The sequence below is a fragment of the Coffea arabica genome, chromosome 4c (genome assembly GCF_036785885.1).
Source record: "Coffea arabica cultivar ET-39 chromosome 4c, Coffea Arabica ET-39 HiFi, whole genome shotgun sequence".
NCBI lineage: Eukaryota > Viridiplantae > Streptophyta > Magnoliopsida > Gentianales > Rubiaceae > Coffea > Coffea arabica.
The window spans coordinates 8,348,333-8,375,780 of NC_092316.1; the positions used below are offsets into that span (position 1 = coordinate 8,348,333).

General features: G+C 35.1%; 2 protein-coding genes and 1 long non-coding RNA gene across 5 annotated transcripts; 1 reads left to right on the forward strand and 2 right to left on the reverse strand.

The window, feature by feature from the left end:
- Positions 1 to 619: 619 nt before the first annotated feature.
- LOC113738472 (uncharacterized) lies at positions 620 to 6,704 on the reverse strand. 2 transcript variants are annotated; one of them, XM_027265679.2, is made up of 14 exons: positions 6,457 to 6,704; positions 6,280 to 6,337; positions 5,985 to 6,116; positions 5,300 to 5,397; positions 4,371 to 4,454; positions 4,121 to 4,254; positions 3,865 to 3,937; positions 3,730 to 3,775; positions 3,482 to 3,591; positions 3,273 to 3,380; positions 3,139 to 3,198; positions 2,077 to 2,138; positions 1,134 to 1,446; positions 620 to 868 (listed from the first exon to the last, which is right to left on the reverse strand). In XM_027265679.2, the coding sequence occupies exons 1-14, from the start codon at positions 6,535 to 6,537 to the stop codon at positions 668 to 670; spliced, it is 1,560 nt and encodes a 519-aa protein (XP_027121480.1). In that variant the 5' UTR covers positions 6,538 to 6,704; the 3' UTR covers positions 620 to 667. The 2 variants fall into 2 exon arrangements, with proteins under 2 accessions (XP_027121480.1, XP_027121482.1); XM_027265681.2 differs by having other exon boundaries at positions 5,985 to 6,112; positions 6,457 to 6,538.
- Positions 6,705 to 8,836: 2,132 nt separating this feature from the next.
- On the reverse strand, positions 8,837 to 9,347 carry LOC140004902 (uncharacterized). The gene is made up of 2 exons (XR_011812717.1): positions 9,160 to 9,347; positions 8,837 to 9,068 (listed from the first exon to the last, which is right to left on the reverse strand). It is a non-coding gene; the product is annotated as an uncharacterized lncRNA (long non-coding RNA).
- Positions 9,348 to 23,173: 13,826 nt separating this feature from the next.
- Positions 23,174 to 26,740, forward strand: LOC113738674 (basic helix-loop-helix protein 80-like). Of its 2 annotated transcripts, XR_011812978.1 has the most exons (9): positions 23,185 to 23,764; positions 23,905 to 24,099; positions 24,330 to 24,395; positions 24,490 to 24,558; positions 24,646 to 24,732; positions 24,871 to 25,056; positions 25,218 to 25,350; positions 26,203 to 26,231; positions 26,301 to 26,740. XR_011812978.1 is itself a non-coding variant. In XM_072045885.1 (8 exons), exons 1-7 carry the CDS (start codon positions 23,330 to 23,332, stop codon positions 25,308 to 25,310), a joined length of 1,131 nt encoding a protein of 376 aa, XP_071901986.1. In that variant the 5' UTR covers positions 23,174 to 23,329; the 3' UTR covers positions 25,311 to 25,350; positions 26,203 to 26,740. The 2 variants fall into 2 exon arrangements, 1 of the variants encoding a protein (XP_071901986.1); XM_072045885.1 differs by having other exon boundaries at positions 23,174 to 23,764; positions 26,203 to 26,740.
- The last annotated feature ends 708 nt before the right edge of the window (positions 26,741 to 27,448 follow it).

A 27,448-nucleotide genomic window follows, 5' to 3' on the forward strand; every position in this document is an offset into this window, starting at 1 on the left:
ATATAACCCGTTTACGAATTAAAAATAATTTAATACACATAAAAATTATTTTATCTAACTAAACTAAATCATTCTTTTTTTTTTCAAAGGCATTAAATCATTAATTACTTAATCCTAAATGAATTTATTTAACTTGCGTGAAGTTGAAATTATTATATTTAGACAAATAATATATTATATTATTTTTTACTTTTAAGCTAGTTTAATTTATTTTATATTTAGTTTGGGATAAAACACTTTTACAGTGTTTAATTTATTTTATATTTGATTTGAAATTATTTATTTAAATTTTTATTACTTGATAACGTAATTAATTTTGTCAGAAATTGATTTTATTAGAAATTACAGTGATAAATTAATAAATTAAAATTAATTTTCGAATCATTTCGGATCGACCCACCAAATTTCGGGTTCGTGTCAAGTATCCTAACCCGTTTCAGGTTGACAGGTCAGATTCGGATCAACGGGTTTTCTATTATACTTGGACATCAACCCGACCCGCCAACCCGAACCCGACCTGATTGCCACCCCTAGTAAAAAGGGTTTACACTATTGTTTTTTTTTTTTTTTTTTTTCATTCCTCGGGGCAAAACTTTGCCTTTCCAGCTATGGGAGAGAATAAGAGCAAAACCAATCTTTAGGTTTTCTGTCGTCTAATATGCAACTACTACTGTTTGAGGTCTATAGGGTACAAGGCATCAAAAACAACTCGTGCGAAGACATGACGAACTTCTTGTAGGCTTCCCAAAGCCAACAACTCATGATGAATCTTGCTTCCTTGCTTTGGCACAAATCCCCTCTCTTTTCCAGCTCGAACACATTCAAAAATCTTGCACACCTTTAGATATAGAGCTAATGGGATAAATACCTGCAGGGGAAAAGTAAAAATATTTCAGCATTGGTCTCACCAACTCAAACAATTGGAGCTCATGCCTCTAGTTTGACTAATACCAGATCATGCCCGTGCAGAGCAGACTTAAAAACACATTGATTTACAATATTGACTTCAGTGAAGCATCTAAGACTCCCAAATCACCATTCAAACCCACATGAAACTCGTAGACAAGCTTCCACTCAGCAAAGAAGACAGACATCATATGCTTGAGGGAGAAAAACGAGGATTTACTGCTTACAATATCTGAATATGGTGCCTTGGGATATTGAGCCATTGCCCGCGAAACAGAGTATTCGTCGGTCATATTAGCAAGCGTGTCCTGAACTAAAGCAGCCAAATGCTTAACTTCTGCTACTAATGAATCGAAGTCAAGATCCTGAGGTTCTAATAATTCAACGAAATTGGTATCATGCCGTCTTGTGATCCTTTTTGCAATATCTGATGCTTCAGACAAATCTCCCCCATTGTTAACAGCAAGGCAGAATGCGGCAACTACTGAAGGGTCACTTGGGTGATCAAACAGTGCTCTGTGGAATACTAATAATGCAACCCTGGAACACAAAGATTTCATAAGAGCTCATTGCAGGTCAAGTAACAAGATCCTAAGCCTTTTAATGCATTCCTCCCTCCACCACTACACCTTCCATTAACATAACATTTTCTACCAGGTACTTTTCCGCCGACACTCATAAGACATCTATCTAGTAAAGCAAGACAACATGATCTGCACTCTCATACACCAGCTGTATAAAAATTCTAAGAATTTGAAACGATGGCATGAAAGGAAAAGAAACAGAGAGAACTTCTTTTATCCAAATAAAAACTAATTTGAAAAAATGAGCCCTCGCAGGAAATCTGCAGTTTAGTCCACACAGGTTTGATTTCACCCCAATTGGCTCCTATATTATGCAAATTAGACAGTTTTAGTCCATTAACTATTTGATGCTCTTTTACTGAAGATTCTTGAAGGTTGGGTTTGTCAACAGCAAACCGAATGTGAAAAGGCATCTCTTTACCAGCAGCTCATGTTTTAGATTGATAATTAAATTAATTATTTATCATACACGTTATACTAAACCACAATAATATTTTCTATTTGTATAAAAGCTAATAACATTAAAATTATCATTTGCTACCATAGAATGCAATAACTCAGCTAAAGCGCTTAATAAAAACCTTACCATAAACTACTGTGACAAGGCCTGTCTGGTGCCAAACATTTATCCAGGCTGGAAAATATAGACTGCAAGAAAATCCACACAAAAAAGTCACATACATGTATCCATATGTAAATGAATTCAGGAACAAAAAGCAACCGAAAATCACGACATACCCAAGCGACAGACACAGAAGTGGGAATAGCTAAAACTAGAAGGTGGGCCATCGTTTACTTTGTTTCTATTGCATAGTGTATTGCTATATCATATGATATAATAATATTGGAATCATGCAGTCAATCATTTTTCCAGCCGAAAGGGGTTGTCAACATCAACAAAAATTATCAGACATTTATACTACACTGCAATTAGGCATCTAGCAACAGGCATATTATATTTGATATAGTTAAAAAAAACTCCTTTTTTGCATACTGCAAAGAGTGACAAAATATATATAAGTCTAAAATAATTATAGTGTTCATCAAAATCAAAAAGTGCTCAACAAAGAAGTCAAAAGGAACGAGTATAATATTTTCTTGTAGTCTGTAACTACTCAAGAAATGAGCGCGTGCCAATTTTTCTTTCCAAAGAACCCAGGAAATGTTTTCATTAGCCTTTGTACAAAATCAAAATTGAAAAATATAGTTCGAAAGGGCATTTTCAAGGAATTGGTGTTGCCAAGTCTGCAGGTCAAATCCAACACAGGGATAAAAAGTTGGAGATGGCCTTTCCACAGTATTCCAATGTACCAAATGGGCTATTAACTTCTAAAACTGCGACACTAGAAAAAGGGACTATATGTTGTCAAATGAAAAGATAACAAGCCGCATTGAATCTATGTAAAGGCATTAAAACTTCAAGTTCCCTTGAGTCTTCATTCTAACTCTATCAGGCAGCAGGTAGTTTCAATTCCTAAGCAACTTAAAAAATTGACAAAATCCATCTGAGTTATAAGGTTTGAAAACCTCACCCACAAAATAAGCTTGCATCGAGAATGATACTATTCTAGAAAGAGCAAGAAACAAATGGTAAAACAATTTGTAAATGTTAAAGAAGATCCTAAAAATTTCTAAAAGAAAAAAGTACCAAAAGCATGTTGGACCTCTTGTCGCGTCTACGGAATCCACTATCGACAAAATAGGCTGCCTGCATTTTGAAGCTGCTTTAGAAATATGCTTCCCATGGATACACCTAAAATGTTGGCAACTTCAAATTTATACCTGTATTGGTAAAAGAATTTCCAAAAGGCCGAATCTCCATAATAACCTTAATGATGATTCTGCAGAACCATAAGCTAACATGTAGTTCATCTCCATAAGGAGCCTTCCCTAGGAAAAATTGGAATTAAGAAAGAAGTCATAATACATTTCGAAGTGAAAAAAAAAAAATTAGAGAAACAAGTAACATGCCAAAAACACATTCCCAATACCCTGTCCAGCCTTAGAATTGAAGAAGTCAACTTTTTAACAGAAAGAGCCGTGTCCTTTGCAAATCGAAATTGTAAACGTGCACCAATTCTAATAGCACGGAGAATGCGAGCTGCAAACGTAAGCAGAAATTACAACCAATAAAAGGAAAAAAAAGTGAGGCAGAAATGATGCTGAGGTCAAAGACTAACGTGTTGAGTTCCAATGTGCAAATTCAGAAATTCACAATGATTTCCATAGAGATACTTACCACAATCTTCAGTCAGAGAAAAACTAGCAGGAATGATAGTTCGCACCTACAATAGAAAATTTGATGTTAGATCACTGTGTAAGGGTGAAAGTTAGTGGATGAGAAAAATGAAACTCCTCAGAGATACATGCACACTTTAGCTTTCCTAATGTCTTCCACTCCTCCAATATAGTCATATATCAACTTTGCATAAGGGTCAAACATCAATCTGCAAAAATGAAAAAGGAGAAGAAGGGGGTTTTAGATATAAAATGGAAGTAAAGTAGCAAATTTGAAAAGTCCTCAGTACCCTCAGCCTACCCCAAAAAGAAAAACTGCAGGGGGGTGGCGGGGTGATTCTTCTGACAAAATTTATACTTATATTTCAGAAAGTAATGGTCAAATCCAAAACCCGTTTATTGTGAAGTCTCTTTTCAAGCAATTTCTCCAGCGAATGTAGTCTTTCTCGTTACATCCGACAGGCTTTTCAAAAACCAAACTGAAGTCCCTTCTAGAATTTCTTCCACAAGTGCTAAAGCTTGAAACCTGTTTTATTGAAATTAATCTGAATTATATCAAGAACATTTTATTGAAAAAGTATAAATGATACATAAATAGCTGATATACTTTGTCGCTTCTAATAAAAAACCAAATTGTCAAACCTCTACAATATTGTCACCAATATGAACATGGCAGATAGGAAAACGTTTCCCAATTATTTCACATCGTGAAAATGTTCTCATCACCTGCAAAATGAAGGCTATTATCACAGTGCAAATTTTTTGTTACTGTATTGACAAATAAGTGCATAGAGGGAGCTATATTGGCAAAACTTATTCTTTATGTTATGAATGCAGTATTTTTAAATTCAGTGAGGACCTACAAATAGATCCTCAAAACTTCCACAAGGCTTGGAAATATTAGCAGTTCAACATATAGCCTACTCTTTCATTGCACAGCTATTGTCTAGTTTGACTACTCATGGTTTTCCAAGAGAAAGAATAAGCCGTACTAAACAATGACAAATCACCAACATATGACCCAGAAAACTTTCAGAACCAATGCAACTTTTGCATATGTGTAAATTGTAAAGCAAGTAAATGGTACTCTCCATTTTTGAGAAGCAGATATTATTTCAGATAATCAAAGCATGAGAATTGCATTTAAATTTGAGATGGTACCCAATAACATTTTTATTTCTGACATTATGCTGTAAGAGGTAAATACAAAATTTTCCTGGCACATCACCAAATCCACATTATATCCATAAGAGTCTGGGGGTCAACTTATCAGCCTTCTGGTACCTTGGCTAAGGCAAGACCGACTATTAAAAGCCCACTAGAAAATAAGCTGAATGGTCATGAACAGAATGAAAACCAGAGGAAATGAAAATCCAAGATCAAGAGAGTGATGCCCTACAGGAAATCAAGCCATTCTTATTGAGCTAAACTTGTTTTTGAAAGTCCACTTCCTGATATAGAATATACAAAGTTTGAAAAGCCCATTGGTATTAATCACAGAAAAAATGGCCGTTAGCAAAGAAATACTCCTTGTCTAACATGATACAAGGAAGAGAGAAGTCAAGACTAACCTCTTTAAGTTCAGCTGAAGTAATGATATCGAAATCCTTTGGAGTTTTTCTCAATATAAGATCCCTTACACAACCTCCCACGAGGTAAACTTCAAATCCTACAATAAATGTTAGGAGGATTTCCTTAGGAAAACTAGAACAGTACTGGAGAACGTGTGTGCTTTTATCAAATGATACATCACCACACACATATGCAGACAAAGAAAAAAAAAAACAAATAAAATACCAGGAAACGGAGTGCTCTATTCATGATATCAAATGTCGAAAACAACACAAATAAAACTGATGAAACCTAAAACTCTATAATCACCCCCTGTCCACCCTCACCCCCTCAAAAATAAAAAAAAAATTATGACATTCAATTGTAATTCCTCTCTCTCTCTCTCTCTCCGTGTGTGTGCGCGTTTTTTTTTATAAATATTTTGACAAAACAATTTCCAAACAATTTCCACAATTATCATCTAGTGTAGTGTCAGTTGATGATCCTAAAAGCTGAACAAGTTGTCAGATTCTTTCATCTACATAGCAATAGTGAATCACACTTGAACTTTTTTACCCCAGCAAAAGTTGTCAAGATCAAATTTCTGAGCTAGCAATGTGCATTTGAATTCATTCTAACACTTGAACTATAAATTCCCAATACAATACAAAGCCCATTTCAGTTATACGCACAAAATAGTCGCACCTTTTCTTTTGAGACCATTAAGAACCGCCCTCGTTGTCCTTGGAATCATCGAACTACGAATTCCGAGGTCCGCAGAATTCAACTTTTTCCATTGGGATGCCTTCTGACCATCTCCACCAATCCTTTCACTATCTTCATTTCCACCAACCCAACACAAAAACAGGGGGGAAAAAGACAAAATAAAACTTCACAAAGAACAAAAACCCACCAATGAAAACAAAAAAAACAAAAAACTAATCATACATAACCATCATTGAGAATTAAAAAAAAAAAGAAGAAAAGTTTAAAAAATTACTTCTCTGGTTTTCTGCCTCATCAATTGTCTCCATTGCTGCTGCACAGCTCAAACGTACCTACAGAAATTCAAAAAAAAAAAAAAAAAAGAAAAGGGAACAAGAACAAAACTTTAGCAATAATTAAAGATAAAAACAATTATTAAATAAATAAATGAAAAAATACATATATATACTACTTGATGAAGGCAAAGGCGGAGAGGACAGCGGAGGGAGATATAAGGGCGACAAGAATATCCGAAAGCAGTAGAAATTGCCATTGATGAAATGTGTTTTTTTTTTTTTGTTTTGGGTTTAATCAAAAAGACATTTCTTTCATTGTTTTAGTAGGAATTCAATTTAGGGGGAATCAGGGTTCAGGGTTTCAGAACAGTGAACTGCTGAAAGTAAAGGAAACTTTGAAATTTTGATGAAAAGGGAGAAAATGAATTGGAGATAAGGTTTAAGGAAGTGGTTTGGGCTTTGATGTTTTTTCTGGGGCTGGAGATGGGCTTGACAAGAATTAAGAAAACTGGTTTTTAAGCACCTTGGGCTCATACTATCATGGCTTTAGGTGTATTTGCGTCCATTTCTATATTTGACTTGGGCTTTTAAAGTTGTTTGCCCAACTTAGTAAAGTGTGTTTGAGTGATTCATTTCAATCTGGGCCTCCATCTCGCCCAAGAAGAGAATTGGTCCTCTATGTTTACAGGCTAGTTCCAACCAGTCTAGACAGTTGGGATACGGAATTTAGACATTTAGGCAAGTGGAAGCGGAATCTCACTCTTTGCTTGCTTGGAATTCATCTCATTCAGAATCTTGGCTAGTGCCAACACAAGTTAATTCAGTTATGAGAGGGTTGAATTAGGTATTAAGGTGAAAGGAATTATAAGTAAAAAATCTTGTATTCAAAACATTTCACTTATTAAAAAAGAAAAGTAGGCTCAATTGGTAAAGATGAGCCACTTTCTTATAAAAGGTTACATGTTTAAATATCACTGCTAATGTGAGAGCTGTATTGATACATGATCCGTGAAAACTCTTGTAAATGACCTCCCTCATAAGTAACCTATAGTCTCGGAAGCATGCCTTAATCTGTGATTATGATTGGAGTCGAATATACACGAACTTTATATATATATATATATATATATATAGAGAGAGAGAGAGAGAGAGAGATGTTGACAAGGATCATATAGTCATTTCGATTTGGCAGGGAAAGTTAGAGAGTAAATGTATCAAGATTGGGAATGCCATTAAAACGCCTTTGGCACAAAGGTAACATGTGTGCAGATATTCTTGCAAAGACTATTCTTAATTTCTAGTTGGAGTTGCACTCTTTTCAGATCCTTTTGATGTTATCAAATCTCTCTTAGGAGCATATAATTAGATGTTGGTCATATTAGCGAATTTTAGCTGTGTCTTAAGGCATTCCTTTTGATCCACTAAAAAAAAAAAAAAGAGAAAAAAACATAGGTAGTGATGAATCTGCCAAATGAGTATGATTTATTTCTACTAACAGTACCTAAAGTTTATCTTAGATAATAAATCCATGACGCAGGTTCAAAAAATTAACGCTTAAAAATTTTGTTAAAGGTTGAATCATCTTACACCCTGCGAAATTGCAAGTTGCAACTAAAGTACAAAATATTTGTCGACCGAAAATGAAAGATGTAAAGTGCAAAACTAACAGATTCTCACATTGAATTTTGTGTAAAAGGAGACATTGTTAAACTGGGTAAAAGGCAGAATCGACCAAAAGAAACAAAGCTAAGTATAAGATTTACCACCCCTAAGTCCTCTCAGGGATTTGTGGTAAAATGTTACCACGTCCCAAAAAACCAAAAAGATCAGAAGAGAAAAAGCAAGAAAGGAAAAAGACCAGTGCGCTGAAAGGACTGAAAAATTGGGCTCAACTAGAAGACTGTCACCTTTCACCTTTGTTGTTTTTGAATTTTTCTTTGTGGTATCCAACTGTTTTTTCCGTTAGTTAACATAAAAAAAGAAGACCAAAGTACGAAAGCACGGAACTTTGTTCTTTTCCAAAAACAAAATCTTTTTGATATCTCTCTAAACCTGTATCATTATCAATCAAAATTGACATGCTTGTTTGGTCATTCTTCTTTTTTTACGATAAAAATTGATTTCCCGGCCAACTCTATTCATGTTGCATGCGACTTCCAAGTTGCAATCACAAGGATAACAACATTTTTTTTGAATAACAACATTGAATCTGCATTCCGCGTACTAGGGATAAGGTTTATAGCTGCATGCATGCATGAAAGATTGATTTGACGGCTTGAAATGGTTTCATCTCTCAGGACCATTTTCGTTCTTGATTTTGGCTGCCTTTGAAGGCAATTTCCCAGAAGAAGAATTTGTCACTATAGTTTTGTCATAGATATGTCTTGGACCACTGTCTAGAATATTTTAGGTACGTACGGGCAAGAAATATATGCTGCCTTCTTTCAAATCAGATGTATATGTTTGTTCCTTCTTTCCCATCAAACATGTCACGATTTTCTTTCCAGAAACAAAAAAAAAAAAAAAAAAAAAAAAAAGCAACTGCTAGGGTTCTAATTTTCAAACAACATCAAGATACGGAGAACAGAAGCTAGGCTATACAGATGATACCTGAAGATGCTAGTAATGGAGCAATGGAGGTAGCATGCTAGTTGAAAGCTATTAGACTGTAGTATCTTTAGTTTCAATCCAAAGATAATAGCTAGTAATTAACAATATTCTGTACTTGACTGGCACAGAGCAGGCAGGTCAATGAGCCTCTAGATAGATGGACAAGAATAAAGATCAACTGCATGATGGAAAATACTGCTGATGTCAACACCTATTTACTCCTCTAGCTAGCTTTTAAATCTACGAAGAAAAAGTTGTGGAATACGCACTTGTTAGCATTGAGAGGATAATGGTAGACTTGTTTGGGAAAAAAATAAGTGAACTTGAAACACTCGAGTGTGAGATTCTCTCTTGTTGCATATCATCAGTGGATAAGATTCTCACTTGCTTGGTTTCAGCCCCTCTAAATTGGATAACAATATGTAAGTTGGAAAAGAAAAAAAGGGACAGATAGACTGCAAACAATATAACAGTAGAAACTCAAGTCGGAGTTTCGTTATTAAATGTTCATGAATGAATTTTGGACGGTCCAATAGGTTCCAGGCACTTGACATTTGCGCATGAAATTTCGTTATCCAAGGAGAACTCTGTGTTCCTGCAGCAAATGCCAGAGATGTTCCATCAGCTGGATGCATAAATCTACTTCTTGTCCATGTCTGTGTATAGTTGTGTGCACGGTGGCTGCTAAGAGTTGGTTTCCAATTTGCCTTTCTTGTTTAAACTTTCTATGCATAGAGCTTTTCGTATTCGTACGCATCCACCAGATGTTACAACTTGAAGAAATTGGTAGTAACAATTTACAAGTGAATTTCCTTAGCTAGAGATTTTGATGGATGAATGACTAACAAGTTAAGAAAGAAAATTCTGGGCATAACTTGGAAGTACGTGATATTAGGAAAACCTGAAATGATGTGTGGCTTCTGCATTATATTGACGGCACAGGCATGTGTGATTAGCTCATAGGTGAAGAAGCTTGGGCACCTTTAGGAGGGCCTGAAGGGCTGAACTCAAGTTGGGCTGCCCCGTTACTTGTCCGCCTGCACAACCTATCTCATCTCACGTTAATAAGTTGTGGAAGGCCAAAACTAAATTTGGTACAATAATATGAGAAAGAAAAGTATATAGCTGATATTGGTCGATTTTCTTACTCATGCATGAAATGAAAGAGAAACTACTAGATTAGTTGCATTCGATTTGATGTTGGTTCTATAAGATTTCGATTGAATTTAATTTATCATCAACTAATCAAATTACACGTCAACAAACATTAGTTGTCATTGAAGTTTTCGAGTACAGCTTGAATTCAACCCGACAGACAGAGCATAGTACTGTGAAACTTATATGTTCAAAACACTTGAATTCAGTTTCGTAAGAACATGTTAAACTTCAATCGGTTAAAGAAAAATCAAATTTATTAAGTTGGTTCAAACCCTTATCCTTAGCCATTGACTTGGTTAACAACTGGTCCATGTGCAAACTAAAAGGAAAAAATCTATAAGAAGCAGGGTAGGTTCACCCACATCCTGTGATATTTCTCCTACATAAACATCACGTTTTAGTTTTTTTTTTGCTTTCTTAAAATTCAATAACTATTAATTGAGTAAAAAATAAATACAGTAGCTTCAAAAAAGCAATATATAATAGAAAATTAAAAAATACAGCAAAAAATTCATAAAAAAATCTCATTTTTTATGTATTTTGATTTTTTGAGTTTGTTAAATTTTGTGTATTACTCAATTAATATTTATTGGATTTTAAGGAAACAAAAAAAAATTAAAACGTGATGTTTATATAGGAGAAATAACAATATAATAAAAAATGGGACAGAGAATAACACAGAAGATCCGTTGCGAGGTTCGCTCCATCCTTTTTGTTTTTGTTTTTTTTTTTTTTCCCTCTGTTTCTCTCCCTCTCGCCGTCTTCTTTTTCTTCTAGTTATTGCTTCTGCTCCTTATTTCGCGCTTCCTGTCCCGGACCAATCTTATCCAAGAATGGCCATTGTTGAGTTTCCTTCTTCCAAATTACTTCCCTCATTTTTCTCATGAACAAATTTGCCATTTTGTCTTGGTCTTGAATGACAAAGCATTTATCCAGGTCTTCATCGAAGTCTCTATATTCCCATCTGGCTAGCACCAAAGTCTTTGATTGATCCCAGAAGTTTGACAGTTTTATGCCAGCCAATGCAATTTATCCTGGTCTTCACTTACTGAGCTTTAAATCTGAGGGCCATTTGAGTTCTGCTATTTTCTGTGAGCATGAGGTTGACCCTTTTAGCCCGAAAATGTGCTACCAAACAATTCATAACCATCAGAAGTTTCGTTATACTCAAGATAATCTACTCCTTTTCTTGAAACTTGAGATAAATGGGGCCATTAGGTCTAGAATTTCATTTCAGTCAGGTAATGTAACATTCGCCTAAATGGAAAGCTCTCCCTTCAGAACCATTCCAATAATAAGATAAGACAGTGAAGACCACCCCATCAATACGCTTTGGTAGAATCATTTAAATTAAAAAAATTTCTTTTTTTTTTCCGGTGCATTAATTGGGATTCATTGAACTCTTTCCAAAAGTTCACAATTGATCAGTTATCCAAGTTTTAGAAACTCTGTATATAAAGTCTTCAAAGTCAATTCTATAAATCAATTTCGTTCATTTGGACCCTAAATCTTATCTCTCATTTCATGCGCACTCCACAAAATATTTTTAATGAAATTGATAATCATTGTCAAAGAAGATCTAGTTACACATCACAGTAAGACTTTATAATTAAGTGAAGTATATATGCATTCGAGGTAGAGAATCCATTGCTGATAATTATAAAGCTATATTTTGTTTCTTCGATTACACTTTGAAGCTATATATGCGCTTGTAATATCTGATACACAATAAGATTTCCGGTCAAATTTTAATTCTCATTTTGGTATAGGAATAGGAACCAATTGATCGACTAAATTACTCCACTGTTTAATATATAAGACTTAAATGAAGAGAAATTCAAGTGCAAGAACTCAATGTTGGAATATTGTGAAACCAAACCGCCAAGGCTCTGTTTGAATAGAAGGAAAGTTATATGGGAAAGTGAGGTAAAGAAAAATGAAAATAAGTTTCCCATACACGTTTGGTTACTAAGAAAAATACTGAGAGAATATAAGAAGTTAATGACGGTTAGTAGCAGCAGTTATTAAAACTTCTGTTAGTAACTAAATATTTTCCTTCAAAATTTGCAAGACAGGAAAGTGCAGGAAAATGCAAGAAAATTTTTCAACGTTCCTGCCAACCAAACATGCATGAAGAAAAAAATAACTAACTTTCCTTCACTTTTCCACACTTTTCCCTGCAAATAAACACTATGTAAAGGGACTTCGTTACTAATTTATCCTCTACTTATTTCTTTCTAAAATACTAGTGATTATCCATGTCATTTCCGAGTGACAACCAAACAGGTTCTTTTTTTTTTATCGCAACGATATGATTCCTATAACCTAACCTAGTCTAATCTAAGAAGATGACTCGATATAAGTAGAAATTCCATCGAAAATAGTCAACGAAGACTGTCACATATTGTGACAATTTTGGTTCATGTATTGTGACAACCAAACAGGTTCATGAAAGAGTCTTCACAGCTTATACTGCATCGTATCTGTATACTACTAACCATAGTCATGATATCACAGGAAAAACCAACTGCATTTATATATGCGAGCGGCCAAATATGTTCTGTCCATTTTGTTTCTCTCAAAAATGATAAATCTAGTCTTTGGAATAAAAAATTAGAGCATGAAAATGCATGAACAAGGAACTCCAAGGCCATTGAATCCAGGATCACTCTAAAGTACCATGCACTTTAGAATTTTTAGTTTTGTCTCTTCAATTAAATTTGATGGAAGGTAAGGTATATGTCTCTTCGTCAAAGAGAAAATGAGTAGTTGAAGAAGACATGTTAATTAATGCTCTGTTCTTTGTGACTGCTGACAAGAAATTAAAAGGAAGGTATCCCATTCACTTCGGTGCCGACTACCTACTTGTTTTCAATAGTCAAACATGCTTCTAACTTGTGCCCAATTATATCCCTTGTGTTTTTTTCTTGTTTCTGTTTATGATTTGATCTTGGACACTGAAAAGTAGATGACAACAACTTATTTAGAGTAAATGGCAAAAAGAGCACTACATTATTTGGAATTCTTTGTTTTGATCACTAGACATTTTATCTTGCCAAAATGGTCATTTAATTAATAAAATAAGGTATATTTTGTCACTCAACTAATAAAAAAAAAATTACATTTTCAATCACTCAACTAATGAGACTAGATAGATACACCTTTTGATCGCAAAATGCATGTAGTATTAATTAGTTGAAGGGCCACTTTGGATAAATAAAAAGTTTAATGTCCAAAATAGGGAATTTTAAATAGTGTAATGATAATTTGTGACATGTGCTTAATTATCTTTGTCACTGGTGCATTCTTGATACGCGTTTCGCAGTAAACAATGATCCCAAGTTTTGTGTATCATTACTGCTTAAAAGTTGTGAATAAAATCCTTGGCACAACACATTGGCTTGAGGAGGAAATAGATTATCAATAAAACCACGGTGGAATCCTCATCTTTAATATGAGAGGTCGATGGAATCGTCGCTTATCAAACATTAACAAGTGGACGGGTAGATGAATTAACAAAATAATTTGAGTTAAAGATTCTAAGTTCGAAATCTTCTACTTATACTAAAAAAAATTAACAAAATAATCCCAATTAAGGAGAAATAAAACACAATGACCCCATGTGGTGACATTCGATTGCGGAAGAACTTCTTTTAAAAGCTAATTTATTGTTCTGATAATGGGCTAATTCGACTTTGACCAGAATTCTGGTGCCATCATTTGTCATGCATACATAACCAGTCTACCACTCCGTACTCTCCAGTTTCCTCTTGATAGGTCATGGTCGCTTACCAGGCTGAAAAAGGAAGGCCCCAGTCCAAAGAAGCCAATTTAACCTCATGTCAATCAAGCCTTGGTCGGTCTACCCAGATGAAGTGCATAAAAGATTAAAGAATGAGCTCAGAAATTTTTACCTTTTAAGTTTTAACCAGACAAATCAGTAGAACAAAGCCAAGGCTTCCTTTCCTTAAAAGATTAATGTACAATATGTAGCAGGCAACGTCCTATATTTCAGCTTGACTCCATTATTGGGATTGGGATATGTTTCTAACTTTAGGTTCTCTTTTATCTCAGACCGGTCTATGACAGTAAAATAAGTGAAACCGCTGGGATTGATCCAATGGTCAGAAAAAGAGCTCTTAGAACCGTCTCTGCTGCTGCTGCTGGATTTAGAGTTCGAATTTTGAGTGTAATAATTGAGGGTAGGAAGAGAATGAGGATTAGGTTTTTGAGGTTAATTCTGGGATTAGGTTTATAAAACAACAAAAGTCTGATTCAGGCTGTTGAAAAAAGACAAATTGCCTCAGGGTTGAAAGGGTATTGGGTGGTAGTATCCCACTTAGCAGCAGGTCCCCCCTATAGGTACATTTGTCCCACATCGGGGTTGGGGTTGGGTTTGGGTTGGGATATAAGTCCCTGGGATTGCCTCAAGAGTTGCCGGCTTTTGAGGTTAATTCTGGGATTAGGTTTATAAAACAACAAAAGTCTGATTCAGGCTGTTGAAAAAAGAAGAGAATGAGGATGGGTGGGAGGTCAAAAAAAAGGAAAGTAAAATAAGAGAAAGACTAAAGCTAGACAAGCAAACCAAAGTAGCCAGCGCAGTTTGGTAACTTGTATTTAACAACTCCTAATAGATACTCCAAAATTTATTCATTGAGGCACAACTTTTTCAACGCTAAAATAACGTTGATGTTGCAAAAATTACTATGAGTAATACATAAGCAAGCAAGCCTTAAAAATGTGCTGTATTTGTTGATGTATCTTTGGTAGTCAGCTTAGTCATCATTTTTTTTTTTTTTTGTTCGATTAAAGTTTGTGTACTGTCACTTTCTGTTACCACCATGGGCTAGATTAGAGTATATCAACGAAACAACAATAGTCCGATTATACATTATTCATCGATACAGTTTTCATATTGATAATAAAATTCAAAAATACAATTTTTTTTTATTAAAAAATCGTCAGCGCTCATCAATTGATCTAATTTATCCTGACAATCAACTTAGTCACCGATACAATAATTTGGTCCTCGAGACTACAGTCGCGTTGGCTATGAGATTCCAGTTGTCAAGCCAAGGAAATGTTGTGCGTGCGAGTAAAATTCAATTTTAAAGATCAAACACAAGTATCAATGTATCAAATTAGTCATCGATATACAATGATGCTTGTCTTAGGTCTTTATCATTGAATTTTCCCTCCATGCAACACATTTCGATGCCCTGGACAACCGGAATCTCATAGCCTTTGCAAGACTCTTTTTCGTTTGAATACTAACCATTGCCAGCCATATTATCAGCTTTTAGAGATTTTCCAACGTCTTTCCACCTTGAAAAACTGTTCATTTGGAATTTGATTCGTACCTAGAAGTAATATTAGGACTTGATCGAGCATAAGTTGCCCCCACCAATTGTGTGTATCTCATTAGTCGTAATATGTGGCTGAGCCTTCTGGTCCAAATTTAACCTGTAAAGGTAATTTGACAGCTTACCCCTTTGCGTTTAGTAACAGAGCGTACATAAGGACAAAAAAGAGGGGGCTGGGGGAAATAAAAAAATAAATAGAGTACGTACGGCCACGTTAGGTTACTGCAAGTCTTGGAAATTGGAATGGATACACATCCCCATTCATTCAGTTCTTCTAGCCTACCAATCCAAACAATTAAACAAGAAGAAACTTGCATTGCATTGATTGATAGATTGATTGATTGATTGATGTATCCTTCGACATGGGTATAGAAGGAGAACAAGAGATTCAGTAAGGAGCCTAGTGGTTAATCCAGGCTTTCTTTGAATTGTTAATTGAGGTCTCCTCTACTGACATACTAGATTAATTTTGCTAATTTTGGCACACATATATATATATATAGGTGAATTTTGTTCAACAATCTTGTAGTGTATATGCATGCACGATAGATCTACGGAGCTTTCTTACCACATTAACCACCATTCTATCCTCAAACAGCAACAACAAGAGTCATATGTACCAGGACGAATGTGTCACAAAACCATTGAAACTTCCATATTCAAAAGGTGCAGGCAGGTACGATAACACATTAATGTACTGCGATTCATGAACCTGTTTTAGATGTTCATGAAACATGAGAATAATAGTTTTTTTGACTGCCGTTGCCACGAAAACCACATGATCTTCTACCCTAGGCTCTTTCATTCTCAATTCTTCAACTAACAATATGATTTTAGTTTCATACTAGCAAAGCGTAGGCGTGAATGCATTGAGTTGACAGATAGCTGGAATTTCCATCCTGCGACGTATCAGAAGGACCTCCTTTTGAGATCGTGAACATATCTTCTGAAAATAGTGAAAACCATAAATGAGGGAACCCGTGCCCAAAGAGTGAATCTTATATATACTGACAGTATATACACTATCACGATTGGATGCATGACACATATACAAAATTTGGATTTCAAATTTAAATTCGAATTATATGTCATACATCCAATGGTGAAAGTGTATACGCTGTCAGTATAGAATATTAATTAATGCTTAAAACAATGGTTGAAAGTGAAAATTTTTGTCATCCAATGACAAATGTTTTTGTGAGAAATTGGTCTCGAAATTCAGCAACAGTTTTTCTTTTGTTCCATCCAATTTATTGCTTTCATCTGATTGCATCATTAGCATTTAATCAGATAAAGTTTTTCTTACCAAGATGAAAAAGAAAAAGAATTAATATCGTCTCTTGCGTACCAAAGTTTTTTTTTTTTTTTTTTTTTTTAAAAAAGAGAGCAGTGTTCACTTGTCAATCTTTCCTGCCAAGTATGATATCTCTGACTATGTTAATCTAAAATTTATAAGGACTAATGCTTGTAAAAAGCAATGTGGGCGCAGAAGTTTCCGACCGTGTATGAAAATTTTGATTAATCTCTATATTAGACGAAAAAAATGAGGAAACAGGAGACGTATGAAATGCGATGTATGAAGAATTATTCTTCTTTTTCTCAAGTCCTAATTCTATGTAAAATTGATACAAAAGCATCTCTAATATAAGGGGCAGCATTTAAACATTAAGCACTTTATATCGATAAGATCAATTTTGCTTCTATTCCATCCGAATACTTTTTCTTTTTCCCTTGAACCGTGGGGATGGTATCAAAGCCAATGACCGTCGAATGATGTAAATAAGGTGGTCCAGACTTCTGTACTTTTCTCTTCTAAGTTTCATCCCAATTGTACAGGAGTAGCTCATTGAAAAGACTTACAAAAAAACCGTAGTTCAGCGGATAAAAATTACTCTAAGGATAACAGGTTGACCTTCCCCCAAGGATTCATATCCACGGGAAAGTTTGGCACTTCAATATCAGGACTTCGCCACCTAAGGCTATAAGAGTTTGGAATGTCATGAAACAATTTAGTACGTTATAAGAGTTTGGCACCTCAATATTAGGACTTTGCCACCTAAGGCTATAGTACGTTATAAGAGTTGGACTGTTCGCCCATTAAACCAATATGTGAGCTGAGTTTAGAACGTCATGAAACAATTTAGTACGTTATAAGAGTTTGGCACCTCAATATCAGGACTTTGCCACCTAAGGCTATAGTACGTTATAAGAGTTGGGACTGTTCGCCCATTAAACCAATACGTGAGCTGAGTTTAGAACGTCATGAAACAATTTAGTCAATAATCGGGGTGAGCGTTAGAGCATTGTAAAGACATTTCCCTAAATACAGGAGCGATTTCCATTTACTATGAAAAAATAGAACAGGAACACAATATCCATTGGACTTGCATTCCTTTCTCTAATATAATGAAGCTTTCCTTGATAATTAACTAATGCATTCAAAGGTTTCAAAATAAATCATGCGCAATATATACTTATAAGAAAATAAATATTTCCTTAAAGATGATATCATGAAAGAAATGCACGTACATACACATATACGTGTATCATCAGAGAACAGATACACGTGTATGTATATATACACGTATATGAATATTAAAAATGTGCAAACAACAAAATAAGAATTGTTGTCGAAGAAATCATGCAATTTTCGTATGAACAATCACGGCCCCTGTTCCCCGCCTTTTGACACGGGGGGCTACTAGTCCGTAGTGCATGTTTTTTGGCTCCAGGTGCTTCTTAGCATAGGCAATTAGGCATGATTGCTTGCCCAATTCACTACTGTAACAGATAGCTGGGCGACAGGCAAGTGATCACAGTTATTTATAATTTTCTTTGTTTTCAATTTACAGTGATTTTTCCTTTCTGTCAAGTAATCTGCTTCAAAATTTGCATTTTGTTTCTTCTGTATACATACACGAAATTGACATCTAGGGTGTTGATTGAGAACAAACAGTATACTGAACTTTTATGATATAAATATTGTAATTTGTAACTGCATTATTGACAAAAAAATGCTTCATCAATCATGACAATTGACAAACGAAGCTCCAGGTTCTTATAGAGATTTCTACGTTTTTCTTCAAATAGTGAAGCTACTATAGCAAGCAGAAGCGGGTGGGGACTATTTCTTCGAGTTTTCAAATCCACCCTTTTGTACACCTCAAAATGACTAAAGTGAATTTGACAGATGGTTTGGCCCTATCGGGGTTTCTATCCCACATCGGCTTTGGGGGGTTGGGATTTGGGTAGTTAAGTCCCTGAGAGCAATCTAAGAGTTGTCGGCTTTTGGGTTGACTTCTAAGATTAGATTTAATTAGTCAAATTTCGTTTCTCGAAAGAAGAAAAAACAATGGCAGTAATCTACCGGCATCAGCAAAAGACAAGAAACTTCGGCTTGGGTCGTCTTTCTCTGGGTTTGTGGGGGGTCTTCACCGCTTAGTAGCAGCGGGTCCAATAGGCTTGGCCCCTGTCGGGCTTACGCTAATATGACCCATTTGAAGTTACGGTGCTTTAATTTCAAAAAAAAAAAGGAAGCATTTTTAAGTATCAAAAGCACGTTTTAAATGTTTGGTAACTAATTTTTTTTTTTGTAATTGAAGGAGTCTAACTTTTGATAATTTAAAAGCATTTGTATCAGAAGTGTTTCTTTATAAGTTACCATAACCTGAGATGTAGCCTATGCCAGGACAACTCCAAGCATACCCTTATCACGTTTCTTCTTTTCTTTCATGTTAGTAGGTTGAAACCTTGGAATATAGGAGGGCTGATAATTTCATTAATTGACAGCCAAAAGAAGGACATTTTGGATAGTGTATTATTTGAAATATTATTTGGAATAATTACTGTAGCACTTTTTGTGATGTAATGTATGTGAGATAAAAAGGTAATTGGGAATATAAAAAAATGGGTTGGGAAATGTGTTTATGATGCAAGCGAAATATTATTTGGGATTAAAGCACTATCCAAACAACTATTTTCAGGTTGAACACTTTTTCTAGGGCTTTTTCATATTTCCTGACAAATTCTTTTAATATTGCAAGATATATATATAAAAACTAAATACAAAACTTGTGGTTCAAAAGTGTAATTCTCGTCCACAGCCGACCCTGTAAGAAAGAAAAGAGTAGGCTTCTTATTATTTAAACGGCCTCTTTTTAACCTGCTTCAGAAAACAAAAAGTTTTCGAAAAAAAATATTAAAAAGAAAGTACATTAAATAAAGTACCGTAGTGAAAATGGATACAGGCAGTGAAAGTTGTCGGTGATATAAGGGATGAGGAAGGTGATTTTCTAGAAAATAGAGAACTACAGTAAGTTATAAAAAAGTTTCGAAGTAAATATTCAAAAAAAAAAAAAAAAATACACCATCTAAATGAATGTAAAATGTCTTGAAGATGTAATCCAAGGGCAAATCTAATAAGATAAAACCAACAACAGCTCAATCCTTCCAAATAATCAGTATACTCTATAGTATACACATGGGTTCATTTGTCTCAATTCTGCAGATAATAGTAGCATACTGAAAAATACATGCCTGTCTGGTTAAAGTCTGTTTTAGGTGATACATAACGAAAACATGCTCGCTACTTCCCCGTCACTCTCTGGTACGTGAAGAAATGCTTCCACCACGTCTATAGCATCTGATCAGTGATAGTTGAATAGTCTCGGGAGGGCTAATCTATTCTTTTCCATCTTCAGCCACCAAAACAATATCATATTTCTTTGGCTCAGCATTTTTCTACGTTCTAAAGATAAGAGCATTTCCAACAGCTCTGGCAAGTTAAAACATTCGGGTAAAATTCCAAAAAAAAGTATGGCTTTTGGGCCAGAGTTTCAGAAGAAACTTTTGTTAATTGCAAGTACCACTCTCAGAACCAAGTGTTTTTCAACCCTTCACACAATCAACCAATTTGTAGCCCCGAATTGCACATTATTTCATCAAAAGACATCATCACCTATTGTGACAAAATAACAACAAGCCCTCAAAAAATCAACCAATCATTGATTTTGGAACAGAAATGTGGTCAAAATCGGATTCAGTTGTCAGCTGCCCTTATCGGAAATAGGATTGATTGCCGATTCCAACGGAACTGGAGTTACATCTCGTTTCCACAAATAATTCATCTTGTTGAAATTTGCATTTTTTTTTTTTTGGCTGCAACCATTATTGTTGATTTCATTGAGGGTATGTTTGTATCTTCATTGTAAAAGGTGTCTCTATAGCACATGACAAGGTTGCTGTTGCTTTTGGGGCTGCTTAGTTGATTAAATTACAACGGAAAAATTACGAAGACTTTACAAGCAAAAATTGATTTAATTGAAGAATGAATGAAAGAAATAAACCAGGACCATTAAGTCTTTTGAGGGTGTATTCCATAATTAACCCAAAAAACTGTGAACAACTTAAACAAAGCTACATGAAATATCACTTTTTACCATGCACTCATTTTTTGCCGGATGTTAATCTCAACCACAGACCAAAAAGGGAAAAAAAAAAAAAAAAGAAAAGAATTTGTGGGACCTAGTTCCATGACCACGGTTAGAAGTGTTTAACTAAGAGTGAATTTAATAAAACTGAAATTTGAATCCGTTTAAATTACTGAGTTGTTAAATACTAAATTTGATATAATTGAGTGCATGTCACATTAGTAATAAGTGAATAGTTTATCACTTATCTTTTGAAACAATTTTTGCCTATGAAAGTCATTACTACTTAATCAATTTAGATGTTCAATATTTAGTTATCAAACATGTTTAAACATATTAAAATTTATATCCATTAAGTTTAAGTACCGAATTGGGTTATCAAACAAGACTTAAGAATACCTGTTTGTATTGCTATTCTCTAGAGAAAAATATACTATAATGATTTGATATTTATCAGGTAAAAAGGTGTTTGAAAAATATGTTCATAAAAAACATAAAAATTTTTTAGATAAATTTTACTTTCCAAACAAGGACGGGTTTGGTTACAAAAGGAACAGTGTAAAAATTGAGAAAATACTACTAGCTACTAACCAACTGTTATTCATTAATTTTAACCAAAAAAAAAAAGAGATAGTAAACTACAACTAGGGATGGCAACGGGGTTGGGTTGGGGTGGGGGAACGCCCTTGGCCCCACCCGCGGGACTAATAAAAATTTGTCATATAATTTATTATAGTCAAATTTTAGCAAATAATCAAATGTTAAAATATCAACATATCACCAAATTATTATCCATTATAATTTTACAATTGAAATTCATAAAAGTAATTAAACAAAAGTTATTTGAATACAATCCAACACGATAAAACAAATATAACTAAAATAGTCAAGACAAATACAATTACTAAGTCATTATTGTATTCTTTTGAGAAAAAAAGTGTTATTGTGTTAAGTATAATTAGAAATTTATTATAAATGTATTAGTAAATTTAGTATAACTAATTAATAATTTCTATTAGTAGACATGCATAATTATCAGTATCAATTATACTACAGCATAATTAGCAGTACGCTCACCCCAAACCCCGCTCTATTAACTCCCGTGAGGCAGTTGTTCGCCCCAATTTCCATCCATAACTACAGTCATTCGTAAGATTATTAAAGCTGTGGAAGACCCGACTGCCCCAGTCTATTTAAATTCCAAAATAACTCCTTTGGTTGATTATTAAAGCAGCCGCATGTCAATTCTGTCTTTTTCCTGGCGGCAGAGGGCCTATGTTGAAATCCCTGATGCTGCTCAATTATTACTGTGACTGTTCTTTCAAATTAATTCATCTGAATCATGCGCAGTACATGTAGTATCTGATTCACTGAGGCTAACACAGGGTCATTGAATAAAAATTAAAATAGAATGACCACTGATAAAAGTTACTGACAAATTTGTTGTAAATTGTGATCGTTTTACTCTTCTCTTGGCCATAGGATTCATAAAATAATTAAGCTAGTACCCATGGCATGGAGTTGTCTGGAGATACAAGCTCAGATCTTTGATAGCCCCCACCTTCGCCATGCCTTGAACTGTTCATGCACAGGGGTCCGACCATGAAGGGGCGTTGAGTAAAGCAATTCTGATACGGATGAATTCGGGGGTTTGAGACAGGTACGTATAGTTGAGATTTTGGTACGATTTTGCAACTTTGGATATTTTACATGATTTAGTATAAATTAACTTTGTTTTGTATATCTACAATAGCACACTGTGAAAGAAATATAACAACCGCACTAATTGTACCAAAAACCAACCGCAGGCGACTCAGTCCATCGCAGAAGACGGAGTGGTAGAGGGGATAACCAGCCACTCCCTGCTAAATTTTTTTAAAAATTTTAATTTTTATGCTATGTAGTTTTAGTACTAGCTGTAGCTGTAGATGGAACCTCGTGAAAACAAAGCCTAAAGGCTGTGCAACTTCGAAAAGTCAGTTGAATATGGTATAGCACCAAGTCATGTATGTGATAGGTTAACTTAATTTGTTACTGAGACAAAAATCTTGCACACTTTTGCATTTGCATAATGACTCGCCAAATTTTCACAGACCATAATTAATTACTCAACAGCCATGCACTTGAGAACCTTAGTGACAACGAAATCTATTACAGCCTTCTGTATATCATGCCACCGCCCGAGAGAGAGAGAGAGTGGATAGGACCAGTCAAATGTAGTAGAAGTGTGAATGCATGGAATGAGTAGGATGAGCTAGAATGGTTTTTTAGCTAAGTTCTTGCTTTGCTCTCTCTCTCTCTTCGAGTTTATATATACCTGACCTGACCTTTGAGATTTGTCTCAGAGCCACAACTTTTCCTTGACTGCAGCAACATCAGTCTTCTCTTCAACTAGGAGTATCATTCACCAACACTACCATCTCTTCTCCATCCGTCTCTTCCATCACTTTCTTGAAGCCATTCATTCATTTCCAATTCCAAAGCCATCAATGGCAACTTTTTCGTACCAACGCCAACAACAACCTTTACATCTTGAATCATCATCAGGACTGTTTTTGCAAAGCAGCTCCCAAATGAGGATGTCTGCAGGCCTTCTTGAGGAGCCAAACATGACAAGAATGACCACCACCACTACTTCTTTCCCTCAATTCTACCAGCCTGATCATTTTCTGCATCAGGAAATCCCTTCCAAATCCTATGTTAATGAAAGTACTTGTTCCATCTTTGACCAGAGCTGCACAAAAGTTGCTCATTTTAGCAATAATGGGCCGTCCTTAACAAACAAAACTTCCACTGATTCTTCATCAGTAACTGATAAACTTGAAAGTGGGGAGCAAGTTACTCAGAAGGTACATGCTGCAGCCATGGACAAGAAGAGGAAAACAAAGAAGGGGCCTCTTCCTGTAAATTCTGCTCAATCAAAAGTACTTAATCCATTTTTTTTTTTTTCAATTTTTCATCATGGATTTTCTATCAAAACTGTTTACTCATATACATCTACGAGCCCTTTTTCCCTTTTAATTTAAAGTTTCAAGACTATATGTCTTATATGTTCTTTAATTAGGCTATAGGAGATCAATTAGCTAAAGGGAAAAAGCAGAGGAAATGTGGCAGAATTATGAAAGAGGATGAAGACAAGAAGTCTAATGAGGATAAAAAAGTTCCAGAGAAAGCTGCTGAAGAAGCTCCCCCCACAGGCTACATTCACGTAAGAGCAAGGAGGGGCCAAGCCACGGACAGCCACAGCCTAGCTGAAAGGGTACAATTCCATTAAATAATCATCACTAGTTATTGTTCTTGAAAATAAAAACCCTTAAATGCTTACTTTTCTCTGACATAAACAATTAAGGCAATAACTATATTGTCTAGTACACAAACCATGATTAAAATTTTGTCACATGTACCACTCAAAACCAAAATTACTGCAGTTGGGATCCCAATAGTGCCAAGTTCATGTATCAGCTAAATTTTTACTGGAATTGATATCAGGTGAGGAGAGAGAAAATCAGTGAAAGGATGAAAATATTGCAAGCACTTGTTCCAGGTTGTGACAAGGTGAAGTTTTTCATCAGCATCTTGTCTTTTTTTGTTTGTCTCGATAAAGTTTTTTTTTTTCTGACAATTTGAAGTGACTTTGACTGATAAACAGGTAACCGGAAAGGCCCTCATGTTGGATGAAATAATCAATTACGTCCAATCCTTACAAAATCAAGTTGAGGTAAAACTTTTGACAGACTTGTTATTTGGTAAAGTTTTTGAAGCTTGCTGTTTTATAATCCATGCAAAATATTTCAAATTCTTGCAGTTTCTATCCATGAAGCTTGCTTCTCTAAATCCGATGTTCTATGATTTTGGCATGGACTTGGATCCATATATTGCAAGACCAGAACCGGTACATGCTACACAATGTTCTAACACAATTGTGTACCAAGTTGTTATATTTCAGAGAATGTTTCACCATTGTCGTCCATACTTATCCTGATGAATTATGTCTTTTTTTCCTTTCTTTCTTTTATGATGAGATCTTCAGACGCTGAGTAACATGGCATCACCGGTTCAAAATATGCAACAATGTGATCCAATGCAGGCACCAATCATTTCTGCCACAAACAATAGCTTGAGAACTGATACTGCCAATAACTATCCTCAGTTGGATTCTTCAGCTTCAGCATTATTAATTCAAGAAAGCCACCACATCCCTCAAATTCTCTCTCAGGTGCTTTTAACTTTTCATGGCCGCCAATAGTAGGATGAAAAGCATATATTAATTGATAAAATTAAAGAAACAATAAAGTAAAAGAATATTTTCTTTCTTCCATGGAGAAATAAATGCTCAGGTCGGTATCTTTGTGGCTTAGACAAAAATATCACTTTCAGGAAAATGGACAGCTCTTGTGGGATGTGGATGACCGAAGACAGAAACTTATTAATCAGACGGGGTTCAACAACAACTTGTGTTCGTTTCATTAATTATAAGACCAAAGGGCAAGAGTTGCCCTACACATATCTGGTAAGGCCTCAATTGCTGTCTCAAATAATACGAGCAAATGCTAATAAAAATTAGTGACAACTGCGAATGAGCTAAGAGACATATGTACATATAGTCATTATCAGAAATGCTTCTTTTCATTTCATGCCCCTTGATTTGAATTTTTAGTACTTTTTCCTGGCTTTCACACCATTTGAGATTTGAGAAATCTCAGTTGGTTATTTGGGCCGTATGCCATTATTGTTTAGCATAAAGCAAACTAATTAGAACGGACGACGTGCATGCATAGGGCTTAATCACTTGGGAATTAATTACTTAGGTAGATTTAAACTATTAAACCAACGTGCCTTTTTTTTTTTTTCTTTGTACTTTTTTTTTTAGTGTAAGCAAGAGGTCTCGAACCCGAGATCTCTCACTTACACTCCCTCCCCCCGTATCACCCAACCCAACCCTCCCCCAACCTACATGCCTTAATTGCTCTTACCTTTCCAGATGGTATAAATAATAATGCAAATGTTACAATTATTTAAAATACCCAGTCTGCAAGATCAAGTCCCCAACTGAATTAGTTCACTTATGTCGACGAAATATTTGTTGAACACCTGAGTTTCTCTGTAGTCCACAATTGTTTAGAGATAATGCGACAAGGCACACTGAGTCTCATATGGTCCTACGTACTACCTCCATGTCTCATTCAATGGAAGAAATGTTTACATGCACGAATTATCCGAAAAAAAAAAAAGGAAAAGAAGAACAAATATAATAGATACAAGTATTAGCTATATAACCCTAAAAAACAGAGAATTGTTGCAGGTTTTGTATGTTTTCTTCTTTTGGTAATTTTGCTCCTGGTTTTTTGATGAATGACCACAGGTTTGTCAAGATTTGTGAAGGGCAAAAAGGTAGTGCCAGACAAATGTTACTGTAGTTTTTTATTCCTTAGTATCAATTCTAATGGAGAAGGGTTTCAGCTTTCATATTGGTTTGATCACCTCTCAAAGCTCGGATTCTGAATTCATTGGAGGAATGGGGTCTTCTCTCTCCCTGATCACATGAATAAAAAGAAAAGCAAAGTAAAGGGCATGAAGAGGATAGCAATCAATGGACACACAAGGACAAACACAACCGACCAAATATGACTAGATCTTTTTCAGATCCTTTGTTCCTGTCTAATTTGACTCCCAACTGTCAGAAGCACAAATTCCTAGCTAGAGACTTGGCTTTACATATGTACTTAATATGAGGTAAATCCAAGAAAATATAATGTAAACAGTTGTAAAAGAATCTGTTAAGGTATCATAATACTGAGTTGCATGTAACTTGCTGGTAGTAGTCTAGTAGTCCCGCGTTTCTTCTTCTTAGTATTGTCACTGTAATTCTGTTATACTAGAAGATAGTTTTTACCGTTGTAGTTTTCTTGTCCCTTTGTTACATTGAATTGCACTGCGAGTCTGCTACTATTACTGTTTCATTTTTCGGTACTGACGTGACAAGACTCATCCCATATCATATGGCTTCGTACGAAGGAATCAATTCAACTGTGTGACTGCGCGTTGATAAATGAATCATAGTAACGGACCTAACGGTTATTGACAGGTCCATGAATTATTTCTCTCACCACTGAAAAGACAGAAACCATGGGAAGCATGAAAACAAGTAAACAACCAATTGATTCTTAATCTTAAAACCGACTGATAATCTATAGAGATTTACCCTGGAAACGAGTGCAAGAACCCAGATTAATGGACTTTAAAACCACCCCGTATAGCAATGGTTAGAAGAAGAAGAAGGGAAAAAAAAAAAAGAGCAAGAAAGGAAATTTAATATTGTATGTGTATCTTTCTGTTATGGCAAACAAATTTGTCTTGGTTCCACCATCATATAAATTAGTTAACCTGATAAGTCATTGTAAAATTACTGAATGATGTAAAGAAGTTAAAACCCTAAACATGCATCATCCAACTCTCTAATAATCCAGATCTTCATGTAGTAGCAGTAGTAGTTTTTATGTCTACTGATTCTTCATTTCTTTTCCAAGCTAAACTGAACTAAGATTAATTTGGAGCAAATTGCACTAAGAAACTTTGACGGCATGGTGAAAAACAGCATCTGGAGACGT

Bases quoted from the DNA above. Each gene is read 5' to 3' on its own strand.
- LOC113738472 (XM_027265679.2), bottom strand. From the start codon at position 6,537: ATGGCAATTTCTACTGCTTTCGGATATTCTTGTCGCCCTTATATCTCC. The intron at 3,938-4,120 runs GTTTTGGATTTG...TCATTTTTGCAG, and splicing joins AGAGACTTCACAATAAACGG to ATTGATGTTTGACCCTTATG. The intron at 2,139-3,138 runs GTACTTTTTTCT...ATTTTCTTGCAG, and splicing joins AGAGGTCCAACATGCTTTTG to TCTATATTTTCCAGCCTGGA.
- LOC113738674 (XM_072045885.1), top strand. From the start codon at position 23,330: ATGGCAACTTTTTCGTACCAACGCCAACAACAACCTTTACATCTTGAA. The intron at 24,100-24,329 runs GTACAATTCCAT...AATTGATATCAG, and splicing joins GCCACAGCCTAGCTGAAAGG to GTGAGGAGAGAGAAAATCAG. The intron at 25,057-25,217 runs GTGCTTTTAACT...TATCACTTTCAG, and splicing joins TCCCTCAAATTCTCTCTCAG to GAAAATGGACAGCTCTTGTG.